The sequence below is a fragment of the Pavona decussata genome, unplaced genomic scaffold (genome assembly GCF_977016875.1).
Source record: "Pavona decussata unplaced genomic scaffold, jaPavDecu1.1 SCAFFOLD_134, whole genome shotgun sequence".
Taxonomy (NCBI): domain Eukaryota; kingdom Metazoa; phylum Cnidaria; class Anthozoa; order Scleractinia; family Agariciidae; genus Pavona; species Pavona decussata.
In genome coordinates, this window is record NW_028145547.1 from 3,201,735 (window position 1) to 3,220,090 (window position 18,356).

At 39.3% G+C, this 18,356-nt stretch overlaps 1 protein-coding gene and 1 long non-coding RNA gene across 4 annotated transcripts; both read right to left on the minus strand.

The window, feature by feature from the left end:
- Positions 1-844: 844 nt before the first annotated feature.
- LOC146467758 (uncharacterized) lies at positions 845-10,981 on the minus strand. Of its 2 annotated transcripts, none has more exons than XM_085125362.1 (10): positions 10,876-10,981; positions 8,554-8,887; positions 7,495-7,721; positions 6,590-6,700; positions 5,204-5,298; positions 4,384-4,537; positions 3,426-3,489; positions 2,219-2,484; positions 1,387-1,546; positions 845-1,146 (listed from the first exon to the last, which is right to left on the minus strand). In XM_085125362.1, the coding sequence occupies exons 2-10, from the start codon at positions 8,870-8,872 to the stop codon at positions 956-958; spliced, it is 1,587 nt and encodes a 528-aa protein (XP_084981488.1). In that variant the 5' UTR covers positions 8,873-8,887; positions 10,876-10,981; the 3' UTR covers positions 845-955. The 2 variants fall into 2 exon arrangements, with proteins under 2 accessions (XP_084981488.1, XP_084981487.1); XM_085125361.1 differs by lacking the exon at positions 10,876-10,981 and adding an exon at positions 10,611-10,737.
- A 3,568-nt stretch (positions 10,982-14,549) lies between these two features.
- On the minus strand, positions 14,550-17,995 carry LOC146467759 (uncharacterized). 2 transcript variants are annotated; one of them, XR_014867679.1, is made up of 3 exons: positions 17,875-17,995; positions 16,674-16,993; positions 14,550-14,954 (listed from the first exon to the last, which is right to left on the minus strand). It is a non-coding gene; the product is annotated as an uncharacterized LOC146467759 (long non-coding RNA). The 2 variants fall into 2 exon arrangements; XR_014867678.1 differs by lacking the exon at positions 14,550-14,954 and having other exon boundaries at positions 16,158-16,993.
- Between the last annotated feature and the right edge of the window lie 361 nt (positions 17,996-18,356).

Below are 18,356 nucleotides of genomic sequence, written 5' to 3' on the forward strand. Positions count from 1 at the left end.
AGTCCATAAGTCTTTGTAATCTAGATGGTGGGGGCGGGGGTGGTGTGGGCCTCTCATGCTAACCAGAGAGCACCAACAGAGGCCGTTGGAAATTCAGGGCTAACACGACGTCTTCTTCGGGGTCAGAGATCTGGCTCTGGCCCTGGGGAAGACTAGCTAGATGAACCAGTTGTTGAAATATTGGCCCAATTATAGTTTCTCTTTGCCGTAGTGCTGCAATCAAAATTTACACGTAAAGTGACATTTGGCACGTGCATCTCTACTACAAGAGATCATGGGCAACGAAAAGTATTGAGGTTGTTATTAGAATTAATTGCGAAAGTAGAAGGACAATTAACCAGTCAAAATCTGAATATTTGTATCAGCTTAAACCTTCCGAAGTTTCCCGAAGACTGGGCTTTTCGTCTCGCGTCTCTCTTCCGGACGTACTGATTTGCTTGCACATCGATGTAGTTATCTTGTCTATCTAGACAAAATTGGTTTCTTTTTTCAGTTTCTGGGGCTGGGAGGAGAAGAGGAGCATAGTAATTAAACGTTTTACAAAGAGGTTTCCTTTGAGGTCCGTAGCAGAGGTGATAACGTTACATGGCTTGGAAATTATGTCATGATTCCCGAAGGGCGGCAATCTTGGATTTCTGGACTTAATAAGGCACCAAAAATTGACCAAAAAAGCTGTCAACACCAGCCGAAGAACAAAACGTTATTTAGCAACAAGACAGGAATATTGTAAATTCCGTATACAGTTTTTATTCAGTTTATAAACCGGGTTGCAAGTTGAATACTGTCAGAGGAGTCCTGTTGTTTTGATCCAACAAAAGGCCATCATAAACAAACAATACTTAGGACACATTTTTAACTTAAAACGGCCTCGTGAATCTGGCCCCAAATATCCAGGACTCTGTCGGTCGTCAGTTGATTAATCAACTGTGTGATCAGTAGTACCCGCATCAATTCATCATGGCTTTCTTGACTTCATGTTTAACAACTCGTCCATCCAGCGTTTGTGAAACTTATCGTAGCTAACCAGTAGCTCTTCTTTCTTTTCTACAATTGACTTGGAGTTGTTGGAGTGTTCTTCTGATTTTAAAGTGATCATTTCGGTCGTCGTTTCTTTGGCAGCTCGTAGTTTCTTCAATTGCAATTTACCTGAAAAGTGAAACATAATACAGGCATGTAAACCATGAGGATGATGCCGGTCGGTCGGTCGGTCAGTCGGTCAGTCGGTCAGTCAGTCAGTCAGTCAGTCAGTCAGTCAGTCAGTCAGTCAGTCAGTCAGTCAGTTAGTCAGTCAGTCAGTCAGTCAGTCGAGCTAGGCAGTGAGTCAGCCAGTTGGTCATATAGTCGACATTAGTCACTTAGTCGTTTACCTATAGGTGATTGACGTACCATGTTTGCGTCTTCGATATGAAAACTCCCACACCAGTCCAACGAACACAAGACCAGCTACAACACCAACACCGATCCTAACCACGTTAGTGAAGAGGTGCTCTTGGTAGAAGAGACCTTCTGCCTCTTTCACAGCATAATCCTTTTCGGTGTTCGTACTCTGGTAAAGCAATGGTGGTATGAATAAGAAACATGCTGGATCAAAGGCTAAACCTTGATATTCAATTATAAACAAACAAACAAAAAACTCAGCGACACAGTTTGCCCCAACAAAAGTAAACTAACTTGCGAACCGAAGAAACTGAAACTGAATTATTGGAAAATGACAAGTGCCTAGCCATTGCCATAAGGCGACAATCGTGTGCATACAAATGCTACATTCCAAGATTTAGACGGATGCTTTCACCGGATGTCATGCCAAGACTGTACTTCAGCCAAGCAGTGAAATGATTGGTTAAAATTAATAATGTGGTACATATTTATAGTCTCGACGTCACGTGATTACAAAAAGTGGAGAGTGATACCATGTCCAATTGGAGAATCTTGCAAGTGGCAAATAATTTTATTTTTGTAGTTGATCATGAAATGCAAGGGTCTCATGTCCAGACTCCCTTTACTACATAAATTTATTTAACAGGGGAAATAACCGCAGAAAAGAAATGAGTATGTCCAACCAAAGTGAACCTGTGATCGCTTTTTAGAAGTTGTTTTGAACGTTTTCTAAACCGATTCTAAAATTATCCAAAGTCTGCAATTGTTCTCGAAGCGTTACGGTCTCCTGAGGGACAATCGCCCAAAACTAATTTATTATTGAATTAACGTAGTAACGTACCTTTATTGGCTTGAGATGCTTGGCAATGTGCTCAAATATTTCATGGTTGAAGTTGTCCATATATCGGCGCACACACTGCGTGGTGTTTGGTGATCCAGTTGGTAGCACCAGTCCGTACGTGATTGGATGTTCAATGGTGCGCTCCACCCGAATAGATTCCTTCTCCATCATCTTGGAAAACCTTGTCAGTGCATAGTTGTCAATCAAAATCCCGTCCACCTCCTGAGCCATTACGGCTTTGGTCATTTTAGCAGGGGTGCCAAAAGCTATTAATAATAAGCAACGCACGCGTATAAATATCAAAATACACTGAAGACTAACGTTTACTGTCATTCCACTTCGTTCCGGTTTCTTAAGTATAACAAGTCTGTTGTAGATAAATGGATGAGGGGGTCAGTGCTGCGTCGGTAAGGAGTGGAGTAGGAAAAAATGTCTGCATGGTGTAATCAACAGAGTTGATAAAGTAATTTTGCCACCGTGAAGAGATTTCGATTCGAGTGAGACTCTTTGCGGTGGCGAAACTTACTACCTTAATGGGATGCTACTCTCATAGGGTTACTACACGCACTTATCTAGCTTTCTTTGAATAAATCGCAGGTCCCATTTTGGGAAACATAATATGTGGTCCCTTTTTCCATAGAAATAAGTCGCGTCATGGCTTAGGTCACGTATAGATATACGCACCGTGATTGCATGAAAGATGATTTTCGCGCCTTATCATTGTAAACTCTCAGCTCCTCTTTAAGGTAAGGTAAGGTAAGGTAAGGTAAGGTAAGGTAAGGTAAGGTAAATCTTAACTCAGAACTTTTCGGTACGTATACCTTGTCGCACCGGCATACGAGAACTTCACGTCCTCTGCAAGCCGTGCTCTTTGCAATGTATATTTCCATTTCTTATTAAGACAATGCTTACGAAAAATGCGACTAATTATCTTTGTTTACACGACCATTATGCATTTCAACTAAGGTACACGACATGACTGAGTAGAGATCTCGTTTCCGCAATCACTTACAATCGAGCTGACCATGTGACTACTACGTAATCTCTCACATACACACACCCACAGAACGTATATAAAGTTTCAGTAAATGATGGATCTGATATATGAATTGGAATTGAAATGAGTGAATTTTAAGTTATAAGATGAATAAACGGATTAAATAAATTTTGACATGTTACTGCTCGCATCAGGATCCACCGATCTTACCTTGCATGTCAAAGTTAATACTAACACCAAGTCTGAACTCCTCACTTCCATTAACAGCTCCAATCTACAAGGGAAGAACAGTGGGTAATTAAACACTTTTCATTGATTTTTCGGTTGTCGATTCACATTTGGCGTTTGATTTTATCAAAAGGTCTTGATAGTAGGAAACAAGTTGTAAATTTGAAGAAAAAAAGACAACACTTTTCCATTTTGTTTTTCTTCTCCCAGTGGATATGAAAAGATCTCTGTAGGGAAAATCCCTCCTTTAAAATTAACTGCTCAAAGACGTTAATTTAACACTCTCTCGGCGGTATAACTCTCAAGTAGTCACGCATTCTTTTATTGTTCTTGATACTATTTTCATTTGCATTTCCAATTAGCAGAAAATTCAATTCTGTAGCTTATTTTATAACTGAGGAGTTGTAACAGCCGAAACTTGTCTTTAAAATTAAAAACTGATGTTTTTCTTCAAAATTTTATTTTGATTTTATATTTTGACTTGTGCACCTTGTTGCATTTCTCTACAGAAGGGACGTCGTTCTGCCGATCAGAACAAACAGTTCATAGACTCATATTGCGGTATGAGTGCCGGGAATAACGTAAGTCACCTGAATCAGGAAAACTATGCAGCTATTATTCAAGAAATTATTATTATTATTATTATAATTATAATTATTATTATTATGGGAATTGATACAATTTTACCCTTTCAATGACCAGATTTTTCCAAGGAGCTCTTCGTAAGAAATTAAGAACGCAAATGAATTATGCCATTAGTACTCTTGCTCTGAAGGCTTCAATCTTTAATTAAGAGTTAGTCTTCTTTGACAATTTTTTTGATTTCCGCGAATGGTATGCCCTGGTTGAAATGCGCGTTTTCCTTAAAAAACAACAACAAGAACAACAACAACAAAAACAAACAAACAAACAAACAAACGATTTTAAAATTATTTTATACCTTAGCGCCGTGAATATTGAAGTAGGGTTGAGTAGATGCTGTGACAGTAGCGGTCACCAGTGCAGTAAATATGGATATGATATTTATTCCAGTGATTATCCATATAAAACAGAACAGTCGACCAGGCAGAGATTTCGGTGATCTGTCACCATATCTAACAAGTACCAAATAAAAATTAACATGCAGCGAGTGTCCGGGAAACTCCCTTTAAGAAGTAGGCTTGACTCCATCCAAATAAGCACACAGGAATACGACGTTTAATTTCTTCTAAACTTTTACGTTTGCAATAAAACCAATTCGAATACACGAGTATGAATATCAGCTCGAATGTACATTTCTCTTCTATTAAGTATTTATGCGAAACCCTCTCAATAAATTTCGCTTTTTAACTTGGTTACATAAAGCTATCAAAGCACATTAACTCTCTGAATAAGGCTAATCAATTCGAACTTCATTTCAATGAACGCGCGGTACTGAATTGGAAGCCATGTACCATGTTTCAATAACTCTCTGAAAACACATTTTTGTATTTGCGCTTAATCTGTGTCCCCTGTACAGTTCATTACTAAGCCCCTCCTCCGCATCATAGATAAGATGCTTACCGCTCCAGAGTCACTCTCAATATTTCATTTTAAGTTATCGAAAGTTAGGTTTGCGCTGCCCATTTATACTTCGGCTGAGTCTTGTTTCTCAGCCGGGGCCTGATAAGCACATTTTCCTACTCCGTTTTTTATCGATTAGTGGTTCTTTACCGAATATAATATTATTATGCCAGAGACCAAGCCTGCCCTTTTAATTAATCCCGCTATTGAACACTCACCCTACTGTTGTCATGGTAACAACAGCCCACCAGAATCCATCCCAGGCTCCATGGACAAACCTCTTGGAAAATTCTTTCGAGAAGAAGACAAATTCCTTACGGAGAAAAAGAAAAGGTTTTGATAGGTATTTTCTCGAATAGTCGCCAGGTTGACCATCACCAGGAGCCATAATCGGGGATATCATCCCTGATTATGGCTCCTGCTATCACTGAAAGCACGGAAGAGAAGACTACTTGTTGTATTATGAGAAGGCTACTAAAGGCTGGTTTCCATATGATCGCGGATCGCAGATCGCAATAAGGTCTGCGATCGTGATCGCAGACGATCGCAGAAGATAGAACCATGTTCTATCTAAAGGCTGGTTTCCATATGATCGCGGATCGCAGATCGCAGATCGCAATAAGGTCTGCGATCGTCTGCGATCATATGGAAACTACTTCTGTGATCGTCTGCGATCATCGCAGACGATCGCAGAAGATAAAACCATGTTCTATCTCCTGCGATCGTCTGCGATCAATTGCGATTGTTTGCGATCTGCGATCCGCGATCATATGGAAACCAACCTTTAGATAGAACATGGTTCTATCTTCTGCGATGGTCTGCGATCACGATCGCAGGATCGCAGACGATCGCAGAGGTAGTTTCCATATGATCGCAGACGATCGCAGACCTTATTGCGATCTGCGATCCGCGACCATATGGAAACCAGCCTTAAACGATTACAACAAAAGAGCCAGATATTCCCAGTGGCCAACAAAAAAGGACCTCGGCCAGTTCTGCAGATATCGAGGGACTATTATCGGTGTGAAGGAATACAAGCATTTTATTTCAAAGCGTTTCTATTTTGAAGTTTCAACTGCCTGAGTCGAGAACCTTTCGCTGCTCACGCTAGGCTATCACAGACCTGATAATAAGGGCCCAGTTGTTCAAAGCCCGATTAAGCTAATCCTGGATTAATGTGAACCTTGATTCAAGTTTAATTACTAATCGGTAAAAATTCTTCCAAAAGATTTTTGGCCGTCAGTTTTGACTTTGACTTTTTTTACATTTAGCAAGAAATTAGGCTTTAAAACCGCTTTTAAAGAGCGATATGAAAACCTCGATTAACTTTTAATCGTAGATTAGTGTTAATCGGCTTTCCAACAACCCGGCCAAGGAGGGTAGCCAATCAGCTAGCAGTTTAAATTTCGTGATGAAACTCTTGTAGATTTATATGATAGAAGCAATCATAATTCGACCATTGATCGGCAGCGTCTTAAAATCCACCAACCAACTTAATTAGTCCATTTGACAGATATATTCATGACTGACCAGTTGATATTAAATAGCTATTAAAGCATCAGTAACACTGGGTGATCAAAAAGTAATCTTAGCTGAACTCATACCAACAACCAGACGATCATTCCAGATGCACCTGCTGCGGCCAAGATAAATATCAGGAATGGCCAGGCATTAAACATCGTATCAGCAAGGTCCTGTGTTTTCCCTTTTTTTTCCTGTTAACAGAAAAATTGAGTTATTTTCTTGTTTTCTTTCAAGCAAAAAACAAAAACAAAACAAAACAAAACAACAACAACAACAACAATAACAACAACCATTTCGAGAACCCAACAGTGTGTCGATAACGTTAATCTTAAGTCAAAACACATGGTAGGTTTGAATCAACTCAACTTTGAATTGTTTGAATAGGAATTTTTATTTTATCTGTTACACCGCCATCTTGACGTGGCCTTAAAATAATTATTAGAGAGCTTAAGCAACGACGACGGCAACGGCAACGAAAACTTCACCTGAAAATATATGTTTATTCTATTTGTACTACTTCGCGATTATTGCCGCTCGCTCAACTTTTACAAAAATGGCGAACTATCCAGGAACCAAATTGGTAGGAGTGGCGTACAAGTTAAGAAAGAAAATGAAAAATTCACCGTCGTGCGTTCACGTTCTCCACAAAACCTTAAATGTGGTTATTTTACGTTGTTGTTTTGCAGAGGACGACAAAGAAATGTACCAAAATGTAAAACACACGTGCAGAGCGATTGTTTTTGCTCATTAAACCTATTGTTTTGCGGCGTTGTCGTTGCCGTCGCCGTCGTCGTTGCTTAAACTCCCTATTGCCCGCGGGCTACGGAAGGAGTCAGACAAGGCTCCCAAAGGGAAGGTTGTTGGGGGGAGGGGGGGGGGGGTTGTCTTTGAAATCATAGACCCATAAAGCCATAAGGCCCTAGAGCCCTCATTCCCCTGTCCTGGGGCATTAGAGCCCCTTTGGAATTCACCCTCTTAACTGTACCTGAGGGCCATCGTACACTAGCAGCATGACTCGCGGAGCAGCTACCACGGTAACGAATGGCTGGTCCCTATACAGATCCTTGTCCAGCTTCGATACGTACACAGGAAATGTGAAGTCGTACATTTGCTCAGTGAAGTGATCTTCCGCCTCCCGATTGCTCTTCAGGAACGTCCCGTAAACAATTTCGCTTCCGTTACAACAGTAACGAACAATCCTTTGTATGACGGCTGTTAAGAACAAGCAATTTATAATCACTACAGGTTATGAGTTTATTAGCTGCACAAACCCAATATAATTCTGGTTTCCCACTTCCCTGAAATTTCTTTGCGCATTTTCAGCTTTTTTCTTTGGTACAATTTGTTTCTAGACTAATGCCATTTTCCTCAGCTCCCACCACCATCTTCTCGTCACTCCCCCTCGCTACGGCTCTTCCTGCTGTTGCTACTACTCGGCTGCTAGACAGTACTGCTACTACTTGCTGCTGCTGCTGGTTAAACGTCTTTTAAATTTTATTCGGCTATTACTTCTAAACAAAGGCAGCCTTAGCCTAATTCGTATTTACGATGTTTCCCAACGCACGATACAGAATACACGGTAAACGCGAAGGAAAACTTCCTTTCCCGAACCACACTTACAATGTTGAGCCAGATTTCAACATTTTCTCCTGCGAGGGGGAAGGTGGGTAAGATGCGCTTCAATTAAACGAAAAACATGGCTTCACTGGTCAGTAACAACTAAATTAGCAATTAATAACAGGATTGATCGATAGACTGATAGCTAGATTGGGAAGTTAGATCCGTCGATCGATCGCCTATCGAAGATCTAGCTCAGCAAGCCCGCTATCACCAGTATCTTTCATAAGCACGTTCTATTGCCGTTGTCCTAAATTAACTCCAAATATTAACGAGCTTCGAACAAATAGTTGCTTACATTAGAGTAGTCAAAATCAAACATTTTTTCCGCGGAGCTATGTTTCCGCTTCACCACTGGCTAAATTGTTAGAACCTAACAACAACTCTATGTTTGGATTAGCAGCCAAAAGATTAAGCGTATACTTACTTGGAAATATTCCTCGCGCAGCAAACCCACGTTTTTTGCCAATTTTTGGCCCTAGTATCCCAGAGTAAGGCTCATTCAGGCTCCAGGATATTGATAAAGGCATTCCCTTGTAGCAGCGCTCATCCAGGGAATGAGATGTGAGATTTCTGAAAGCTGGGGTTATTCTGCCAAATTTATTAGGTACATACATCCTCCGTAAACTAATAAAAATGTCGTCTTCATTCAAACTTGCGTTTGTATCCCATGAAACGAACAGTGCATTCGTCGTTAGGGTTGCTGTGACTAACAGTCCATAGGAGATCAGAATGACTCGCCACATTCTAGCTTCAAACTCCTGGAAGAAATAAAAAAAAAAACCATGCAGTTCTGCATTTGTTACAAAGCAAAGGGAAATGAAAGAATAAAAAAACGTTCAAAAAGCGCACTAGCTCTGATATCACACGGGTACGGTCGGAGTTAAAATGGACCACACTTCGTGGTGCGACGACGATATTATCTCCAGTGGCAGACATAAAATAAAACACTTTATTAAAGTGTCAATGTATTGAGCACAGAGCATTAGGTGGGGACACTATCCAGATCGAACTGGACTTAAAAATGTCGTTTTTCTAGGGAAGTGCCCTCCCCCATTATTTTTTACACCAAAATCGAGCCCCGTAGGGCTGACACGCCGAGATATCGGCGATACATGAAAGAGAAAGCAAGTAGAGCAGCGTTCGAGAGCGGGCGCCCCACTTCAATGAAGGCGGGATCTGCCAGTGATCTCACGGCGTGTCAGTCAATGAAATACTTATTTCCTATAATATCATAACCATCTTCCTTGTTGGCGTATAGTACTTATTAGCTATATAGTACCAGCAGGAGCTGGCTAAGATTCAGAATGTCGATCGACCTCCTCGTTTTCAACTGAAGCCAAGGGTCCGTTGCTATATATTAAAAAAGTCGAATCGACAAGTGTGAAGGACTGACTTGTTTCATGCAGAAACTGTGTTTTGTTAGCAATTTACGGTGACTTAATATTTTGAGAGAAGTTTGAAGTCTTGAATCAGTCAAAAGACAGAGCTTTCCCGCTATACTGCGCATTCGATCGTCTCTATCCAACGAAATATTTTCATTATTTCCAATAAATTGTTCTACCTCGTGTTTTTTGGTTTAGTTTTTTCGTTTAGGGTCACTTTCTGATCTAGTTAGTTTACATTGAAAAAAGCACTTCCTTGGTTACTACTAGTACGCCAGAAAAAAAGCTAATAAGAAAATTACAAGAAAGCTCCAAGGAAAGCATTTCAGTCAGAGAGAAGTAACAACTGAGAAAACAGCATGATGTTGAATTCACCTGCAGAGACGCGTTCGCTTAAAAATTTGAATATCTTATATGAAACCAAGATCATTGGATGCTATTGTCAAGTCTTGGAATTTTCAATGTTCGTTAAATTTTTTTATTACCTCTTTGTTAATCCGTCGTTGCTTTAAAAGCAAAGAGTGAGGGAGAACCGAATTTCAACTGAAGTATTGTGTTTATTGTAGGCTAGCTAATTATCGACCGAAATTGACGCAGATAAAAATCGAAGCCAAAATTAAGTTAAAAGATATTCGAATCAAGCCTTTTGGTTACGGAATTCAGGAGACGAATTTCTTGCTAAAACAGGAAAAATGTTCATAAACTTGGAGTTGCTGCTTAGAATAAGGTACTGTCAATTTCATAAGCTTTCATGCCAGGTAGTAGAAATGCTGTAAGCAGAAATTGATTAAAAGTAGGTTTAGCGATCTAAATGCTATCATACATTAAATCTGAACCTGGCACATTTTCCATCAGTTTATACGTCTCTCTTATTTCGATCCCTTTTCAAAAAGTATCCTAGCGAACGCAACTTGTTTCTTTCAATGCTGCCAGTGTAAAATAAAAATGATTCATCGACAGGTAAACGGGAAATTTAACTCATAAGACTTGCAATCTTCATACCTCGCGGCCATAATTGATTTATTTCGTGCACTTAACATTTACGATATAATCTTAGTTATATCGATCAATTCAAGATTACAATTTTATCGGGACCTACCTTTATTTTCGATTAAAAGGCGTCATCTGTGAATCATGTAAGGGAAACAGGAGCAATTTTCATGTCGTGTAATGTACGATTTTGTTGTCATTTACATTTTCAAACCGATCAATTTCGGGTGTTATTGTGTCACACTACAGCGCATGCGCTTGATACAGCTTGTTACCGGTATTGCGTTAATAAAATATTTATACGGAAAGAGGATTCATCAAATCGGATTAAAACCAAATTGCACGGCAAAGGAAAGAATAAAATAAAGTCTCACCGCTAAAAGCCACGATTATCCATTGCAGCTTGCTAATCCTAAGAAGATTATAGAGCGAAAACCTATTATCGCTTTCTTGTACTTTAATGAAAACCTTTGTTTTGGCTATTACTAATTATACAAAATAAACGCTAAGTACAAATATTTTTTGCATAAGATTATCGAATCAAACGTAAACATTGGACCAAGTCAAAAAATACTTTGTAGGGGCATCCTTGAATGACAACATTTTTGAAATATTAGCTTGTACTATATTAAAGGCGCGCCGAGATGTCTGTTGATCAATGATGTATCAAATAAACTAGTTGGTAATCGGTCCACGGAGAAAATCTGAATAAGCTGAAAATTTCTCTAATTGCTCTAAGGTCTTAAAATCGAATGAATATAAAGAATGATTGAAAACAAACAGCTCAGTTTACTTCTTTAGTAGTAACATCGATTGATAGAAATCGCTGTCTATATATTAAACATGACTGGGTTCGATGAAAAACTCGATTCTGTGCGAGAAGCAACTTTCAAAGAGCAAAACAATAATGCTCAAGGTTATTAGCAGGTGTTTTTGGAGGCGATAATTCCGTTTTTGTAATTTGAAGCCAAAATAACAATGTATTCAAAGTTGAAAAAAAAAAAAAAAAAAAAGAAAAAAGAAAAAAAAAGACAGACGGAACAAATATCGTAGAATCAGCGATTACAGCAAGACTTCGCTATATAAATGCAAATTCCCAGAAAGATTACGAAAAATTTCTTATTGTATAAATTTAGTGGAAAATTAATTCCGCCTGGATCTAATGAGCATTGAAAGTGATGGGCTATGCAATTATTGCGATCAATCGGAAAATTTAGGTCGGATGCAATGGATTATAAAATGTTCAAACGAAAACTTCCGAAAATGGAGAGATCACTTACAGCGCTCGCCTCAAGCCAGCTGGAGCGAAAGGCTGGAAACCTTTGTTTATCGGCTCGGTTCGGGTGTTTCTTGCTCACAGTACCAAGATTATACATCAAGCCCTATTTTTTCGTACCACCACAAGGCATTCTTAGTGTCAAGTGGATTAATTTTGGGGATTATATATGAATAGCCGGTAGCGCTTTCGCTTCTTTTTGGTCTGTTCAGTTTATATGATGATATGTCTAATTGTCACTGAATTATTCACCGAAGTGCAGGCTCCGGTTGTTCAAAGAGCGGATAACTATCCAGTGGATCATCGATATCCAGCGGATAAAATGTACTCAAACCGATACATTTTGTCCGCTGGTTAAAGTTGTCCCGGCACTCTTTGCACAACTAATTAGATAGCATTCAATTCGAAAAGGAGGCCTGTGTGATAACATCCAAGCAAACGGATTTTTTATATTTCTAAGTTCTTGAAATTTCTTTTCTTTTTCTTCAGTTAGAATTGTACATATATTTAAGCAGTCTTTTTAGTTCCTGGCAGGTCCACACCAGCCTTTGGGTTGCCACAACCGACCTGCCTTAACAAAAATTATATGTATGTATGTATGTATGTATGTATGTATGTATGTATGTATGTATGTATGTATGTATGTATGTACTGGGGCCAGGTGGTTAGTGTTAAATATCAGTTACCTAGCCGTCAAGTGGCGCTGGGTAAATACTACAGAAGCTTTCCGGTCTTGACATCTCTGTTGATTTATTTTGCTGGCCACGTCTTTCACTTTTTGTTACATATCAAGGACGATTTTAAGTTCAGGGATTGTGTTCGTTATAATGAGAATTTTGTTCTAACGGGGTTCTGTCCCATACTCATTTGGTCGCATTGTTACATTGGGGCTCCACTGCATGACATCTTCAAAGAGGCTGCCACCTCATCCATTTGATATCCTAACATTTCTTTCATCCAAATGGCTCGCCATCGTATATCTTCACTGGACGGACAAGGCATAGCTGATTTTGATGAACTTATTCATAAAAAAATTCCACAGAATCTTGAGGTCTTGTCTTATAGCTTCATACTTTGATCCGACAACGTTAATTGAAATAGCTGTATACCAAACCAATGAATAGCCAGCTCCGACTAGTTACTTATTTCTAAGAAACTAATGCATGAAAATCCTCGCGCGCGAAAACCTGCCGGGCTGAGAGAAGAGCAAATACTATTTGGATTGTGAGAAGCCAATCAGAGCGAGTAAACAACACTGTCCAGCGGTTTGATATGTAGTTGGTCCTACAGTAGAAGCTATCTGGATGAGCAGTGTTTCCTCGGTGGTGCTGTTAAACTGTCTTTATTTTCTTTGTCTTTTTATGTGATAAGTGAGCAAAACGTATAATTTTTCATGTTAGCACGGCTTGAGTTTGTCATGAGAATAAAATGTACTTGAAGTACATACAAAAATTTACAAAATTTAATTTACACCTTTAAATTCCAATCGAGTGTACACGATTTGCCACCAAATGAGCATTGTTCGCATATTTTATGGTATTCCTTTACTTCTTTCTTGGTAACAGATTTTTATATCTTAGTCTATACCTTTCAAGTAGCACTATTAATTTAATTTAATTTAATTTCATGCAATCCGCCAAGCTGTCGCTAAGTATTTTTTCTTATTGAATTATATATATCCAGTTTATTTCTGAACAGACTTTGATCAAGTAAGGTCGAGGACAGCTGATCCTGCATTTCAATTAACACACTTGTAATTGTTCTTATTTGTTCGTTGTTTCAGTGCTTACAGGGTACAAAATTTATGACTTAGCGGAGGGGAGTGTACAACCTTATATAAGCTATACAGACATTGGACACGGGGGGAAGGTGTGAAGGGACTGCACTACCTCACTACCTTATATAAACTATATCGTTATGCCCTATCCGCCTCCCCACGAAGGGTAAGGGTTTTGAGCCGTTTTGGTTTGACCGAAACCGCAAGCCGCGCATGAAGTCTCTGGCACCCAGGGTAGACCTGTGCATGCTATCTATATGGCGAACGATCCGGCCCATGAACTAAAGCACGTAAATCGGAAACTTGAAAGCGTTTAATTTTTTGGGCGTGTCATCATGAAGTGGGAGGCTAGGCTTACCTCAGGAAGTTCCAATCTATATTTGGAGAAAGCAAGTAAAAACAGGAACTGTAACTATTTAAAGTTGCAAATACTATAAATTCAATGGAGTTCATCGAGGAAACGTAAAAGTGATCTAACAACGAGAGGATTGCCACCAAAATAAAGAAGAATCTTGCACCTTGGAAAGTGACAACTTTTCAGAAAAAATTAAGGTAAGCTAGAAATGATAGAAATGATACATTTAACTTTGCCTTGATAATGATGATTCGTATAATCAGGTTGTTCCTTCCGAGGTTAAATAAAGTATTAGAAATCGAGGTCCGTTTCAAGAAAGCTTTTGGGTCATGTTTTTGCTCCAGAAATATCATGAATGTGCGGTATGATCGATAGGTGGTACAATGATAGGCAACCTTTCGTTTGCAAAGCGGTGAAAACAGACAAAAACTATTATGCAAACAGAACAAAACAAACAAAAATTTTGACTCCGGTGAACGGACAATTATGGTAACGGAAAATCTGTGGAAAATGTTCATTGCAGGATGTATATGCTACATAGAATACCGTGTCTAAATTTTGTTAGGAGACACGATGTTTCTAAAAATGCTTCATAAAATCGTTTTAGTCTTACTGTATTTCTCTATACAATCCACTCGATGTTCAGGCTAGAACTAACAAATTGTTTTTCAATTTCCGGTTTCCAATAGATGACTGCTGTGCGACGTATCACCGCCGCCATGCTGTGTCTTGTTGTACTGGTAAACTCTCCCAACCAAGCCAACAGCTCAGCTATCAGAACCTATGAGAGTCCTTATGTCTGTTTTGGAAAATGCCTCCTTACGTACAGTGACTGCCACTACTCATGTGCGTTACCACTGAGTGGATGCGAGGAGCTCTGCACCAGTCCCTTCTCAGATTGTCTCATGAATTGTCCGCAGTAACGCAGCCACTGAGTGATCTGAACATCACACACGACGAAACCTTCAGTGCAGATGACAAACACAGCTGGATACCAGAACATTCACTTTCCACGCAACTCCTCGTCAGTTATTGAATATACTCTCTGAAAGATAATTTGGTACATGGTAACCTTGTAATTCAAGTTTTCAGTCGCAATTTTATGACAAACCTCTTAAGCCGCCGTTACACGTTGAAACTTTTAGCTGAAACTTGTGTGCAATGGCGCTGCGAAACAAGTTTCAGCAGGCGTTGCACCGTGTAACATGGTCGGTTTCGTGAAACTTTTTCGACCTTCCGTTTCGAGACAAGTTTCAAGAAAAGTAGAACCGCTTCCTACTTCTGCAACGGCTCGCAACGGTCGCAGTGGCGAGTTTCATCGTGTAACACCGCTTCGTGAAACTTGTTTCGCAGCGCCGTTGCACACAAGCTTCAGCTAAAAGTTTCAACGTGTAACGGCGGCTTTACATGTTTGCGTGCATCAGTGTAAACTTCCCATTACGTTCTGTAAATAAAGAATTTTTTCCACGTTCAGATGTGTCTCTTTTTGCAACAACAACAACAACAACAACAACAACAACAACAACAACAACAACAATAACAACGACAACAACAACAACGACAACGATTACGACGACAACAACAGCAAACATTAAGGGGCCAACCACTGGGTGCCAGATACACGAAGCCCTTTAAAGTTAGGGGAACTGGTCATAACAAGTTTGTTCGAAGAGGACCCCACCTTGTTTGGGGTACGGGGGGGGGGGGGGGGTTATCGAAGACACCACCTATCTCAGTGAACATTACAGAGAAAATTTTATTGGCTTTAAAATCGAGTCGACACAGAAATATTCACCTAGCAAGAGTCCGGATTGCTAGATAAACAAGCAAAGTGGCGGTTTGAATCTCAGCGTCATTTTTTACTGCTGGATAGTGAGGTGGTTATGCAATAAGTGCATCATCTTTTAAGGTTGAGACAGAGAGGTGCAGGCAGAGACCACCCATGATCTATTTTGCGGTTTGGTGGGTCCCGTCCGAGTACAGTTGCTTTGACCACTTCCCCAAGATTTAACCTAAGTAGTGTTTTTAACGATAGTCTGTTGTCATTACAAGAGCACAGACTATTGTTCGAAAACAATACTTAAGATAAATTAAATGTTAACTTAGGAGTGCTCCTTAGCCTCCCACGCAGTCAGACCAATTATTGTAGTGACGTCAGGCCAACTCAAGAAGTTAAAACTAGAATCACGAAGGGTCAAATTAAAGAAAAAAAAGACATATTCTTTTGACACGAAAGGCTACCTCATCTGACATTTATCTGAAATTCAATAAGGGATCGGAGCGGTAGAGTAAACTGGGCTTTATAAATCGAGCGTTTCAGGTGTACAAAAAGTACTTTGTATAATGTTACTTTATTTTTTTAGCTAAAATAAATAATAATTATTACATCCATTCTTGTTATATATATGTTTTCCCTCACCAACTTGAAAACGGTATTACTAATGAAGCAGAATTAAACTTCACTTCTGAATTTTATAGAAGACTTCTTGTTCTCTGAGTGAGCATTGTTGATATAACAGCTCTTAAGCTTAAAATCGCATAAAATAATTTAAATTATTTGGAAATCTCTCGGCTAAAGCTTGCATTGGCACAGCAGTACAAGAAGGACCAGTCATATTTCACTTCTCTCTATATCGAGCTGTTAACATATTTTACAAATGAGCTTTGTGAAAGTGTCATGAAACACATCTTGTACATGGGTAATCGAATTCTTTTAGCGTTATCAATTGACAACAACATGCTAATTGAAAGTCACTCAGTTAACCTGTGGTTCCGTCCTCCTCTCTCAGTATCGTCAGTATTCTACCAAAACAAGGGCTTTTGGAATTAACTCGAAGTGTCGATTTGTTCTTCGTTTTCATATGTCGGACAATCCGCAATACAGTGATAGAACATTCCCTCACATCTTCTTTCACAGAGCCTTGCACTTTTCATGTCACAGAATACTAAACAGTCCCAGTATCTGCTCTCACAAGCCTCGAAGCATTTATACACACCCCTGATTACGTAGGCATTGACGTCATTTTTCATGCTGAACATCAACGTGAGGCACATGACCATGGTAATACTCGTCAATGACATAATCTGAAATAAAACAAAGTTTTGGAAACAAATTTTTAGCAGTTTCCTTTTTATTTATATTTGCTGATTACTGAGTGCCATTAAAACAAACTTTCGACAGTATCGGCATAACATCGATCCGAAAGTCTTAGCCGATTGTGATCGAAGTTTTGCATCAGTTGAAGGCTTAATGTGGAGGGGACTCACTACCAAGTTTGTTAACAAGGATGAAGAGAATTCATAACTTTTAACTGCTAGATAAACTTAACCCCAACTATAGAAACTAAATCCCAAACCATGTTTTTTATATTAATGGCTAATAAAAGCAAGAAAAGTGGCGATCGATTTGAAGGAGACTAACAATAATAAACAACAGTAACCACGACAATAACAGCAACGATAACGATGGTGATAATGATAATAACAATGGAAGTATCTTAATGAAACGCGAAGTCTGAAAAAAAAAAAAAAACGGCAAAAAACAAAAAAAGCGATTCCGTATATTTAAAGTTACAAGACGTAACACGGAAATTTCCGAGTCAATTAATATACTGTTCCATGTAAAAACAGAGGCTAGCCATCTTTCTTTGACATTCGTTGAATTAAGAGTTCACACTACACTGGTTTAACTTTGGTCTACAGAATGAATTGCCGAGGATCTAACTTCTTTTTGGTTTATCTCTGGAAAATACCCACAGTGCCCTTACAAAGGACTCTCTCATCATAAATAAATATTTTTCACTGATTTACCACGATCTTCAAGCTTGATGATACTATTTTTGACAGTAACATAAAAACGCTTTTAGCAAAGAGCACTTAGCTCTGTTTTATACCCATCTATAGTTTGAACTCTGAATTGAACAAGACAGTAGTCTCGAGAAAAATAAAATATACACTAACTTTACCTTGTTCATTGTCCAATTCTGTGTTTCCTCTCAGTTTCTCGGTTTTATCTCTTCCTTTCTTCTTCTTGATCCTTTTTCTCTTCTGTCTGAGTAACTTTGCTGCTGACACTGTTCATCCATCGTTCTTTTATACAATCGGAGATCTTGGTAAAATCGGACTCCCACCGAGCCATTTCCGAGACGAAGCGAGAGCTCGTGATTAGTCGGCATAATCCACAGAGGCGTGACGAAATTTGGTATCTTGAACACGAGCGGCGCGTAATTACTTTCATTCCTCGATACAGGTCTCACTTCCGCTTCTATAATGGAATGAGCTTTTTCTGGGTGATGTTTAAAAGAAATATCAGGCAGTATTTTTCCACACTGATTTAATCCGGCTTTTGTATCATATTGTAAGATCTAGCGGACACGCGGTAAGGACATTAGAGTGAGCCATGAGTAAGGGATCAGTCGGTAGGCTTGAGTGACGTCACGTTAGATTC

What these genes read in the sequence shown, in the direction of transcription:
- LOC146467758 (XM_085125362.1), bottom strand. Translation starts at nt 8,872, where the DNA reads ATGTGGCGAGTCATTCTGATCTCCTATGGACTGTTAGTCACAGCAACC. An exon ending in TAGTGTACGATGGCCCTCAG is followed by an intron (nt 6,701 to 7,494) that starts GTACAGTTAAGA and finishes TTCTGTTAACAG; the next exon opens with GAAAAAAAAGGGAAAACACA. An exon ending in GTTACCATGACAACAGTAGG is followed by an intron (nt 4,538 to 5,203) that starts GTGAGTGTTCAA and finishes GGTACTTGTTAG; the next exon opens with ATATGGTGACAGATCACCGA.